General features: G+C 39.5%; 1 protein-coding gene across 1 annotated transcript; it reads right to left on the bottom strand.

Moving 5' to 3' along the window:
* LOC108958268 (probable leucine-rich repeat receptor-like protein kinase At1g35710) lies at positions 1-3,050 on the bottom strand. The gene has a single exon (XM_039308679.1). It carries the CDS (start codon positions 3,029-3,031, stop codon positions 74-76), a length of 2,958 nt encoding a protein of 985 aa, XP_039164613.1. The 5' UTR covers positions 3,032-3,050; the 3' UTR covers positions 1-73.
* Between the last annotated feature and the right edge of the window lie 10,654 nt (positions 3,051-13,704).

The following is a 13,704-nucleotide window of genomic DNA, read 5'->3' as shown; positions in this document are numbered from 1 at the left end:
ACAAAGTTCACAATCTTAGTTAGTGCATTATCAAATGATAAATATGTAAGTATGCTGAAGCGTCAACATGTTATTACCACATGGGGTGTGTTAAGTATATTGATCTAGCTAAGTGCCTCCGGTAATAACATTCCAACAAAAATATGGACAATTGTTGCTTACCTGGTGCTATATATCCACGGGTGCCTGCAATATTTGCAGTGAGATTAGATGAGAAGTTAGGTTCTAGGAGTCTTGCTGTGCCGAAATCTGATAGAAATGCCTGCATATTGTTGTCCAGCAAAATGTTGTTGCTAGATATGTCTCGATGAACGATTGGCTGAGCGCAATCGTGGTGCAAGTAAGACAAGGCATGTGCCATATCCCATACAATGACAAGTCTTTTAGACCAGTCTAGTTCCACTGCTTCAACGTCCTCTCTCAGAGCACAAAATAGACTCCCCCTTTCCATGTACTCATAAACCAAGAACATGCATTGCTTGTGTAAGCAAAACCCATGGAGCTTAATTATGCTTCTATGCCGTACTTCAGTCAAGTGCTTCACTTCATTTCGGAAGCTCTTGTCGAAAGATGGGTCATTTGCTTCATGATGGTGAAGTTTCTTCAATGCCACAATTTTCCCATTAGGCAATTCCGCTCTATAGACACTACCGTATCCACCAGTTCCAATGCAATATTTGATGTTAAAGTCTTCTGTTGCATTGATTATGTCTTCATATGCAATTCTCCCATCATAATTCCATATTGACAAGAAATCTCCATTTTTCTCTGTTATCTCTGATTGAGTGCTCTTCATTCTACGTTGAAACACGATCAAATGCCTCAAAACCAAATAGAAAATGAATGATATAGCCATTGGTGGTGTAAGTATTGTCATAAGTACAACCCCAGTCATTCTTCTAGGACCATAAGTCTTTTCCAAACCTTCATTGCCTATGAAAGCTCCATAAGGAACGTGGGCCAAGTTATCTGGAATTTTTCCCGCAAGATAATTATACGACAAGTTGATGTTATCTATGTGACCAAGAGTCGTTGGGATTGTCCCCCCAAGTGCATTATTACTCAGATCCAGGTAGATTAGACTCTTTAGATTTCCTAGTTCAGGAGGGATAGGACCTCCGATTCTGTTACCATGAATGTCAATTACTTCTAACGTGGTGAGGTTTTGGAGACAAAGAGGGAGCTCACCAATTAGCCAAGTGCGGGACAAGTTGAGGTGCTTGAGCTTTGGGAGGGCACATATTTCAAGGGGAAAGAAATTAGAGAAATTACAATCATGCAGCCCAAGAAAGGTCAGATTCGAGAATAAGGTCAGATTCGACAATAAAGAGAAATCAATGTGGCTACAATCAAATGTGCCCTCATGGTTGGATATTGCATTTATTTTGACAATGTTTCCGGAGTCGTCGCATGAAATGCTAGGCCACATGCAATATGCTAAGGAGATGTTGCTTGTAAGGAGGTTAGGCCACCACCCACTGTAACGAAAGGCAGTTACAAGTGCCCACATGGCAGTATATTCCAAACCTTTATTGCCTTCGAAAGATGCATAAGAAACATTGAATAGATTTGGTGGAATTTTTCCCGTAAGATGATTGCATGATAAGTCGATGGACTCCAAGTTGAAAAGCTTTTGGAATTTGGGAATTGAACCATGAAGAGAATTGTTTGCAAGATTGAGACGGCTTAACATGACCAAACTCTCAAGTTCATGAGGGATATTTCCCGAGAAGTTGTTGAAGCTCAAATCCAGATAAGTGAGATTCTTCAAATCTCCTATTTCCAATGGAATGGGGCCAGTGAAGGAATTTAAGCTCAGCACCAACATAATCAAGCTCTTCAATTTACCTATTTCCGATGGGATAGATCCACTACAGGAGTTCCCTACCATACTTAGATATGCCAAGTTCGTCAAGTTCCCTATTTCCAATGGGATAGATCCACTAAAGGAGTTCCCTACCATACTTAGATATGCCAAGTTCGTCAAGTTCCCTATTTTCGATGGGATAGATCCACTGAAGGAGTTCCTTGCCACACTTAGATATGCCAAGTTTGTCAAGTTCCCTATTTCTAATGGGATAGATCCACTGAAGGAGTTCCTTGCCACACTTAGATATGCCAAGTTTGTCAAGTTCCCTATTTCTAATGGGATAGATCCACTGAAGGAGTTCCTTGCCACACTTAGATATGCCAAGTTTGTCAAGTTCCCTATTTCTAATGGGATAGATCCACTGAAGGAGTTCCTTGCCACACTTAGATATGCCAAGTTTGTCAAGTTCCCTATTTCTAATGGGATAGATCCACTGAAGGAGTTCCCTACCATACTTAGATATGCCAGGTTCGTCAAGTTCTCTATTTCCGAAGGAATGGATCCATTGAAGTAGTTATATTGCAAAGAGAGTTGTGCTAAGTTCTTCAATTTCGCTAGAGTCATAGGGATCATGCCATTTAGCAAATTGAAACTGAGATCTAGGGAGATCAACCTCTTCAAATTTCCCAATTCATGAGGGATTAGACTGTCAATTTGATTATCATGAATGTCAATAACTTCTAACATGGTTAGATTTTGGAGACAAAGAGGCAACTCACCGGTTAGTTCATTGGTGGACAAGTTGAGGTATCTGAGCTTTTGGAGTGCACATATTTGAAGGGGAATGATATCGGTGAGATAATAACCAGATAGCGTAAGAGATGTGAGATTCGGGAGCATAGAGTAATTCATGCTACTCAAATTAAGTGAGGACCAATAGTCGTAGTAGTAGCAGTAGTTGTTGTAGTCTTGTCGTGATGCGCTTATTTCAACGACGCTTCCAGAATCGTCGCATGAAATGCCACACCACATGCAATGCGACACAGAAGTGTTGCTTGTAATGTAGGAAGGCCACCACCCACTGTGACGAAGAGCATCTGCCTCTGTTTTGGTGGCAAGGGCAAGGAAGTTGTGGGAGAGAGCCAGCGCAATAACGATCCATATAGCTGCAGTCATCAACTGGCAAACATGTAAGCCGATGGGTTTGCTTACAAGATTCATGCTTTTGAGAGAGAGAGAGAGAGAGAGAGAGGTCCTCTTCTTTTTGGTTGGGAAGTGGAGAGCCTGAGTTTGCCGTGATATATGAAAGAAGAGCGATCCATAAGAAAATAACTTGAGTGGAGAGCAATTCAACATAAAGACTTGGAAGTCTCCCAAAGTCTAACCACACAAGACAACATTATGATGTGGTCATCAGACAATGGGGCCCGTGGTTTTAGTGCAGATCTAATTCACACTTTGCATTCCGTGAACCATGCTCATGAGATCCCACTAATTTTTTTAACTTTTTAGATAACCTCAGTCTCACATGTAGCACTTTTTGTTTTTGAATATGGTTGTGAACCACACGTTACTTTAATTTGAAAAAAAAATTAAAAATATCACAATTTTCATGCGGCGCTCACTTTAATATCAAAAAATTTTAAGCGATTAGTTGAGTATTGTATTAATGGAAAAACAATCACTTAAGTGTCTCTGACGATAAATTCCGATAATTCATCCTACGTGGCATTTTAAATTAAACTTTGGCTCTGACATGTTTTTTTTATAAGAGATATTGACGTCTAATGTGAAATATTCTTCGTCTAACTAGGCAAAATGAGCAGCACAATAACGCTTCATTTAAAATTGGGGAAACTTCTCTCTCTCTCTCGCTGAAAGAGCTCTGTTTCTCCAAAGCAAAGCCATTTTCTCGATGGAGAAAGAGTTCCCTGTTTTAGCCTCCTGTTCGTCTTCATACGTGTTGACTTTTGGCTTAGTGCGTGGCCGATGGTTAATGGGAAGTCATGGTCTACACGACACTTCTATTGGCGAAGCTTGGCCCTCAAAAAATTCTAACCCATCGTAAGGGAAAGGTCTGTCTTACCAAACTTTCTACTCGACATTTCTATTGGTGATGTTTGACCCTCAAAAACTTGTAACCCATCATAAAGGAAAGGTTTGCCTTACCAAACTTTATTAAACTATTTAAATTTAACACAAATTATCCATTGAAGTCGTTCGAGCTCAAATCTAGACAAAGGAAATTAGTTAAATCTCCTATTTCCAATGGGATGGTGCAATGCAAGCCAAGAGGCGGGATTGGACTCAAGAACACTAGAGCTTGTTAAATTGACCAAAGATGGAGGAATGGGGCTAGTCAAGGAGTTTAAGCTTAATTTTTCCCCCCAATTCTGTATTATTATTGATGATATTACATACAATCGGAATAAATCACTATTATTATATATTAAAATTTCGAATTTTAATAAAATTAGTAGGTCTCGGGTGAATAACTGTATAAGCACATCAATTTTCTTGAGTAAAATCCACATGAACTAGATTTTAGCTTAAAAGAGTTATTCGGATTCTTCATGTGACGTTTGGATTGGACTAGCCTAGCTTGACCTATTTAATTTAACAGAGTCATGTGGGTTGGGGCCGGATTACCTATTGATTACATGGACCATATTCCGGCCAATCAATTTAAGAGTATCCCCTTAACATGACACCACATGAACTCTAGCCGTCGACACAGATTGACACCCCAACTTTCGTCCTTAATTTGCTCCTCATTCATGGCATTAGACCTCGATTCACTTGATTACTTTAATCTGAAGAAGGTTCCTGATCTCTTCCAAAGCATGCCCATGCGATGTGCTCAGAAATTTATAAAGACAGTATGCTGCACGCTCTTTCTATTCAATTCGAATTCCCATGAAGTAGGGAGAAGACAATGATACCGAATTAGCTCTCTTCATTTCGATTTCCGGTTCCCAATTCTCCGACAACCCAACAAACATCAATGAATTTGTCACCACCGCAAGTGTTGATTGGCTTACTCGAGAGAGCCAAGTGTCACGGCGCGACTAGAACATGGTTATGTTAGATCAAACCGGTCCGGTAGCTCGAGATCCCATTGCAGAGAGACGGCAAATTTAATTAGCAGGTCGCTTAAAACTCCACAATAGAAGATGGGAATTGATGATTTCCACTTTGGATTTTGATGCAGCCTAGCCTAGTGCGTGTAAAAACAGGCACGCGTTCAACAGTTGGAGGTCTTCGTCGTGCACGCGCTCACTCAAGGGTCGGAGTTGGAGAAGTCGTCGGATCAACACGGCCCACATCACCGCACCGCAGGAGACGCAAGGCCACAGACAAAAGTGGATGCCTTTTTTGACTTCATTTGGCGGACGCAGAAATTTAGTTTTGAGGAGCGAGACAAGGAGATAGCACCGAGCACAGAAATTTCGTGTGAACTAGACGAATTGGAACAGATGTTTCGTGAAATTAACGCTGAGTCTGATTTTGTGAATTTCTAGTGCTCATCCGCCATCACAATGGGGTAAGGTCATCGCACAGTGGTGGATGTCCCACTCAATATGACTCATATGTTCTTGTCCCGGAATGTGGAGAATTGTTGATTGATCACTCAATCCGCTTGGTATATCTCAACTTTTTCCGCTTCAACTCCATCGACAATCCATCGTTTTCTACTATGAGATTGGGGAAAGCAAGCTTAGTGTCATGGAAATAAGTAATCAAACAGAGAAATAGACAGTGCAAAGTTATAGATTGGACATCAAATTTACGTGACTCAATTGGGATGACCTACGTCCGCGAGGAGAGCGTGACAATATTTTACTATAGATCAATCGATAAAATAGACATTATAACCATTCTAAAGTCACTCAAACACTTCGGTATTTCTCAGTCCCGGTTATGTCCAACAACTCTTATAGTGTTTACCCCTCACAAATTCTTCACAAAATAATTTCTCAATATCATAAAGGAATTAACAAATTTTGCCCACAAGAAGTAATCTCTCAATAACACCTTTTGATAAGCCGCGATAGATAATATGCCACAACGGATTTTCAAGTAAGGAAAATAACCGGTGTAATTTAGGTGATAAGCTTTTTAGAGTCATCGTACAAATTTTTTGGCAAGGAAAATATTCTATTTATGCAATCTCTAAATTAAAGAGTTTTATGATCCATTTACAATTTAAACTAGCATACCTGCCAAAAGAAAAGGATTTAAACAAGCTTGCAACATGGACAGAACTTGCAAACATCTGTCAAGAAGTCAAAAGTCTTTTGGGATTTCATGTGTGTTGACTTCTGGATCAATACGTAATCAACGGTTCATGGAAAGTCATGGTCTTTACAACACTTTCATGGTGATTTTTGGCCCTCAAAATCTCTAACCCATCGTAAGGGAAAGGTGGTGGACCAATTTTTTAAGCCTCTCTTGTTTTGACTAACAAGCCTTCAACTTAGAAAGAGAGATCCTAGTCATTCCAATCACATGGTGTGGAAATAATACCAAAGCAGGTTGCGCATCCCAGACGATAGTGTGACCCTATTGGAATAATTTTTCAAAACACAAATTAGACTCCCCCTTCAATCAAGTAATCATAAACCCTAAATACACGGCACATGTGTAAGCGGAAACCATGGAGCTTCTTTATGCTTCTAAATTGCACTTTCGTCAATTGTTTCACTTTGTTTAGAAAGCTCTTGTAAAAAAGATGGGTCCTTGCTTCAACATGATGAAGTTTCTCCAATGCCACGATTTTCTCATTGAAAAATCACGCTCTATAAACACTATTGTAACATCCACTCACTATGCAATTTTGATGTCATCATCTTTTGTTGCATTTATTATGTCTCCATATGCAATTCTCCCATCGTAGTTCCTTATCGAAAATAAATTTCCATTTTTCTTTGTTGTCTCTATTTGCATGCTATTCGTTGTAGTTATAATAAGAAGCATGGCCTAAGAACTAGATGAGAAATGAGTGTTATAGATAAATGAGATTATCCAAACACATACATTAAAAAATGTCCAGTTCAATAAGAGCCACAATTCCGGATGAATAAGATCAAAAATTTTCTCATGGACCATATAATATTCTCCAGTCCCACCCAAAGGTTAACTCCCAATTATCTTAGGTGACCCTTTATGTTTCTGAAATTGGTTATAATTGCTTCGAGGACATTGTAGTTGTTGAGTAATTAAACATCTGTTGTTCTTTCGAATCATCCATTAATCTATTCATAAACCCCATTTTACTTATTTCATTTAATGACACAAAAGACTGCTGAGAAATTGCAAGGAACTGCAATGAAAAAGACTATATGCTGAAATTGTATGGTCTCTAGAACAAGAAAACTCAAGTCAAAAACAACTTCTGATATACTTTGCTTAAGTTCGATTTTGGTGGCCCCAAAACCTATTTACAATTTTTCTACCCCACCCATAGTATTTGTTAAGAGTCTTATCTCATTTGATTTCTATGAACCCCATGTGATCATAGTATGAGGAGATCACACAGAGTGCATGTGGCACAAGCAAAGAATGTTGAATAAGATTTACTGTGGATGGTTTGCAATAGCATCTCTGAGCACCATTGGAATCTTTGCTTCTCTGGGGTACACACTAGTCATCAACACTCGGGGTGAGCAACCTAGAACTTAAGAACCAGCCAGTGGGAACCTGTCAGGTTCCAGGTTTCAAGGTATGCATAGTACATTTTAGGTTTCAAAAATTAGAGAACTTATTTTGACGGGTAAATTTCAAGTTCTAAGTCGGTGAAACCTGGAACCTAGAATCTCCAATAAGTTTTTTGTGTTTTTTTTTTCTTCTAGTCTATGTCTTCACGCAATCCTACGGTATTCCATGGTTTTCATTTTCTTGCTGACACGAAAAAGATCAGCCGGATGAGATTGTCGAGAGCCTACCAAGCGCAGAATGTATCACTTTATTGCACAAGTGCAAATGAGGATTACTTTACTAGAAAAGTTCCACTCACGCTTTCCAGTAATTTATCCAGGATGAGCAAAGCTTCCGATTTGACGAAGTCGATCTTGTGTTCAACATCGGCCTTCTTGATAAATGGCAATCCGATCTTGTATGCTTCTCGTTCTACATCGATCGTTATGATCTGCAGTGGAAACATTTGAGTAATGTGCTGATTAATTATAGCTTGACAAATAGACTTCCAATTTTTTTCCTATTGTCAAGCGAGAGAGACGGCAGACCTTGCCATCTTGCGGGATCGAGAGAGCCATCAGGAGGAGAGAGTATCCGGTGAAGATGCCGACCTCTATAGTCTTCTTCGTGTTCAATAGCTTCAGGAGCAGCGCGACGAACTGACCCCCGCTGGCGCAGTCGCAAAGTAGGACCTGTTCAGTAAGATTCCCACCAACACTGAACACACAAACTTAAAGATACTCTCTGGTTTTAAGTATATGGACAGCAGTTTTCGGTCATTGAATTCTATGGTTATGCCATATTTACTCAATTTATCATCGTCTTGACATGAATGCGCGTCTCCGAAAGTGAGTAATGAACATGTTCATACACTCTTAAGTCAATGCGGAATCATTTTGAGTAATGAGTATGGAATAGAATTGCTGTGGATGGTTTGCAATGGCATCTCTGAGCTCCTTCAGAATCTTTGCTTCTCTGGGGTAGACACTAGTCGTCAGTACATACTGCCATGACAATACAACAACTTAGAACATTCTCAAACCGTTACAGCTACTTCATTCAACAGAAGAAATTGCTGCAAACAGAACAAATCAAAAAGGAGAGAGAGAGAGAGAGAGACTCTACATTTTATAGTTCATCACTCTGCAACTACCCTGATGGACCCTAGGAGACTACTTTCACAGTTGGTTCCATCTCTGCAAAGCCACTAGATCAGTCAAAAATGATGGTAAAGCATAGCAAAAGAGAAAATTGTCTAATTCCTGTATGTTTTGTAATGAAGAGTATATGAGGTACTCATAGGCATTACAAGACAACTCTATCGATTATTGCACAATTATTTGCTGATGGATATAGCTAGGTGATATTCCCAGCTTGGTTATGAAGAAACGTTTTCAGATCGGGCTCTGCTCCTTTGTCCAAATCAAACTATCTGAACCATAATCATCAATTACTATGCCTAAGAACTAGTGGAACCGCCATTTTTCGCAACATTATATCCTGTGTTGGGAATGACTGATCCCCTAAATAACGGATTCGACACTAAATCGAACCCCTAAATCAATGCGGAAGACGAAGCCCGGGAAAACGAACACGCATCACCGATCCTAAAGCACACCACGGTTTCGAGCGTACCTTTTAGCCACAGATTAAACACCAAACGTTGATGGAGGAAGAGAAATGCGAGCAATTCGATCCGATGAAGCCTTGAAGGGAGGAAGAACAAGCCGTATGCTTACTGTTCTTATCTTTTGTCTTTTGAGAGAGAATACACGCGGGAGAGAGACGACGTGAATTCTGATTTCAACCAACGTCTTCTCTCTCTCTCTCTCCTCCCTTTTTATACCTCCCTCTTTCCACGGGCCTTATTCCCGTGGGCCGGGCTTTCTGGGCCCAACTTTAGCGGATGGGCCTTAAGCCCAAATCAAATAAAGCCTTCATCTCCCACTCGCACATGGTGGTCCAAAACCAACATGGGCGGACAGCCCTACTCGGGCCCATCGAGAATAATCCATCATAGACTCTCTTAACATGGTGGGCCGAACAATATTCTCTTTACCTCTCTTCAACATTCATACCGGTGAATAATCCGTGCGACCAAAGATACTTTGAGAGCTCGTTGCTATACATCGTTAGGAATATATAGCAGCTCATTAATGGGCATCATACTCCGAGTAGATTTAGTATGCAGTACCCTAGATCGATCGATCACATTTATATCTCTCTTAATCTCTTTTAAACAATGATATATATTGTATTCACAATTATAATTATCACAAAGACAGTTATAATTGGTCGACCAGTGAATACAAAACTATAATGTGATTCTCCAAAATCGATCTTCTTCTTTCCTTCAAACTCTCAATTTCAGTTCAGCTTGCTTTTCTAGAAATGTCCCATTAGATCGAATCAAACACATGACCATTGGCAACATCCTAAGATAGCAAACACTAAATAGAAATCTTGAGAATAAGTAAGAGTCATGAGGGGACAAAAATTGAGGAACTCTTTTCCTCAAGAGTCTCACACGTCATAAAAGTTGAGATCAAACTTTTTGCCACTCTTATTGGTCGTCTTATGCATACGTAGTATGAAATACGTATTACGGTATTAACTCCTTTCCCATGGAGCGTATGTCTACACTTTTCAATACCGTACAGATGATAGTTTAGACATACCTAATGTCTAACTTGAGTTCAAGTATCTACTCAATCACAAAATTCATAGAACTCACATCGGCATTTTAGACAGATAAAGTAAAATATGTGGGTTATTTTACTTTCGGACATAGTAAGTATTATGTCCTCATCTTAACACTTAGTTAAGGCGACATACGTGTTTTAAGCTTGAGCTCTCGATTATCACCTAGATAATAAGCTTAAAAACAGTCTCATCTCTATTTATCACACAAGTAAATAGATGCGATTACCCGTGTGAGTGGGCTAATCTTATATCTGTCCGACATACTTCTCAACTTAAAATAATGCACCGAGCATTAAGATGCATAAAGATCATACAAAGATTCATAGGCATTAATCAATGAAAAACAAAATTTCATAAATGTGAACAACTCAGGGAAATTACAATTAAGTACATCAGACTCTACGCAATCCTAGAGATTTTACATGACCACAAAACACATCTCTAGGTATTGGCTTTGTCATAGGATCTGCTATCATTCTATGCGTAGATATGTACTGTAAGTTCATATCCTTTCGTGCAATCATATCTTTTACAAAGTTATACTTGGTATCTATATGTTTGGTCTTGCCATGATACTTTGGATCTTTGGTGTACGCTATAGCTGCTTGGCTATCACAGTTAACCAACAATGGATTTGCAGCTTTCTCAATAACACCTAAATGATCCAAGAATCTCTTAAGCCAAACTGCTTCTTGTACTGCTGCTGATAATGCCACGAACTCAGCTTCCATCGTGGATAAGGCTATGCAGGTTTGCTTCTTACTACTCCATGATATTGCGCCATTGCTTAGTAAGAAAGCAAATCCTGAGGTAGATTTCCTTTCATCTAAATCTCCTCCCCAATCAGCATCTGAATAGCCTTCAAGTCGCAGATCCTTTCCTTGGTAATTCAACTTGTAATCAGCAGTTCCTTTCAGATACCTCAGTATTCTTTTGACAACTTTCCAATGTGTTGGACCTGGATTGGATTGGTATCTACTCACCATTCCAACTGCAAAACATATGTCGGGTCTTGTACACATCATAGCGTACATCAAGCTCCCAACAACACTTGCATAAGGAACATGTTTCATTTGTTCCTTCTCTTGTGGAGTCCTTGGACACGAGCTATGGCTCAATCCTTCACCTTTTGCAATAGGAGTGTCTATGGGTTTGCAATCTTGCATACGAAACCGTTCTAAAACTTTGTTTGTATAAGTTTCTTGCGAAAGAGACAACGATCTCTTCGAACGATCTCTTGAAATCTTAACTCCAAGAATGTATGCAGCCTCACCCATATCCTTCATCTCAAAGTTGGAAGACAACCAACTCTTGACAGTCTTAACAAACTCCATATTGCTTCCAGCAATTAGTATATCATCAACATATAATGATATGATCACAAATTGATCCTTGGATCTTTTGATATATACACAATGATCCTCTTCAATCATCGTAAAATCATATGCCATTATGGCATTATGAAAGCGTACATACCATTGTCTTGATGACTGCTTAAGACCATATATCGACCTCAAAAGTCGGCATACTTTTTCTTCTTGGCCTTTCACTATGAAACCAACAGGTTGTTCCATATATATTTCTTCCTCTAATTGTCCATTGAGGAAAGCAGTCTTTACATCCATTTGATGTAACTCAAGATCCAGACTAGCCACTATTGCCAGAATAATGCGAATCGAGGTAAATCTCACTACAGGAGAAAATGTATCTTCATAATCAATTCCTTCCTGTTGATTATACCCCCTTCGCCACAAGGCGAGCCTTATGCCTTTCAATCGAGCCATCAGCCTTTCGCTTTATTTTGAGAACCCATTTGTTCCCAATAGCTCTGCGTCCTTTTGCGAGATCAACCAGTTCCCCAGACTTGGTTTGATTTCATTGACTCAATTTCCTCTTCCATTGCATTGATCCATTTTTCCTTACTAGGGCAATTCAGAGCCTCATTAATATTTCTTGGCTCATCCTCATCTTGTGGAGCAACCATAAAAGTTTCCCCTTCAATGCCAAAACGTCGACGGGGAATACTTTGGCGACTTGTTCGCCTAATGGGAGATTGTACACTTTGCACATCATTTCCCATTATGCTCCCACTTGGATTAGGTAATGATGTCGTCTCATCAAGTGGTTGCAATTGAGAATGAGTTGAATTCAATTCATCACTTCTCATATTACTCCCACTTGGACGAAGTCCACTAAGGTCATTATCCTGATCCAAGGTTTCAAATAGAGAACAATCTTCCCCTATTTCTCCCTTCTTAGGAAATTCATCCTCTAAGAATGTGACATCTCGTGATTCAAACTCAGTTATACTTCCACTTTCTTGCTCACCTATGAACACATACCCTTTTGAGTGTTCCGAGTATCTTATGAAAATACTCTTCTTTCCTCTGGGACCTAATTTCCCAAATTTGTGAGAGGACTCATGTGTGTAGGCAGCACAACCTCATGGCTTAAGAAAACTTAAGTCCGGTTTTCTACCTGTCCATAACTCATATGGAGTGGAAGTAAGCGATTTGGAAGGCACCGGTTAAGTATATAGGCAGCGATTAACAATGCATCACTCCAAAAGGTGATAGGTAAGTTAGCATGCGCCATCATAGACCTAACCATTTCCAAGTAGGGTTCTGTTTCTTCTCTCTCGCAACACCATTTTGTTGAGGAGTATACGGAATAGACAACCTGTCTTTCTATTCCTTTTTCATCACATAATTTTCTGAACTCATCGATAAATATTCTCGACCTCGATCGGATCTCAATGTTTTTATTTTCTTGTCTAATTGATTTTCTACCAGGTTCATAAACCTTTTGAAACAACTTATTGCTTCAGACTTATGAGAAATCAAATAGACATATCCGAATCGAGTATAATCATCAATAAAGGTGATGAAATAAACAGCCCCATGCCTTCCTCTCACATTCATTGGACCACAGACATCAGAATGGATTAAATGCAAAGGAAATTCAGCTCTTTTCCCTTTCCCAAATGGTTTCCGTGTTGTTTTTCCTTCTAGGCAATGCTTACATATGGGTAAATCGACTTTTTCAATGTTACCCAACAAGCCCTCTTTGGCTAGTCTATTCATACGTTGTTGGCCAATGTGACCAAGTCTAGCATGCCACACATTCACATCATTATCATAGGTATTAGAAGATGTGATAAGGGAATAACAAACATTAGCATTAACATAATCAATATCTAATACAATAAAACCATCCAGAAAATAGCCACAACCATAGTAATTTGTCTCCAAAAACAAATTCACACCTCTACTACGTAAGTTCATATTAAAACCTAATTTAACCAACATTAATACGGACACTAAATTCCGACGAATCTCCGGAGCATACAATACATCATGAAGAAACAAGGTGTGTCCACCACGCATATTCAGTTGGCATGTGCCAATTCCTTTCACTTCAGCTCTGGAGTTGTTTCCCACATAGATCCACTTAGTTCCATTTGGTACTCGTCGGAATTCCACGAAGGATCCTCT

The sequence above is a fragment of the Eucalyptus grandis genome, chromosome 3, assembly GCF_016545825.1.
Source record: "Eucalyptus grandis isolate ANBG69807.140 chromosome 3, ASM1654582v1, whole genome shotgun sequence".
Classification (NCBI taxonomy): domain Eukaryota; kingdom Viridiplantae; phylum Streptophyta; class Magnoliopsida; order Myrtales; family Myrtaceae; genus Eucalyptus; species Eucalyptus grandis.
This window is presented reverse-complemented; position numbering and strand designations above follow the sequence as displayed.

Bases quoted from the DNA above. Each gene is read 5' to 3' on its own strand.
- LOC108958268 (XM_039308679.1), bottom strand. From the start codon at position 3,031: ATGAATCTTGTAAGCAAACCCATCGGCTTACATGTTTGCCAGTTGATG.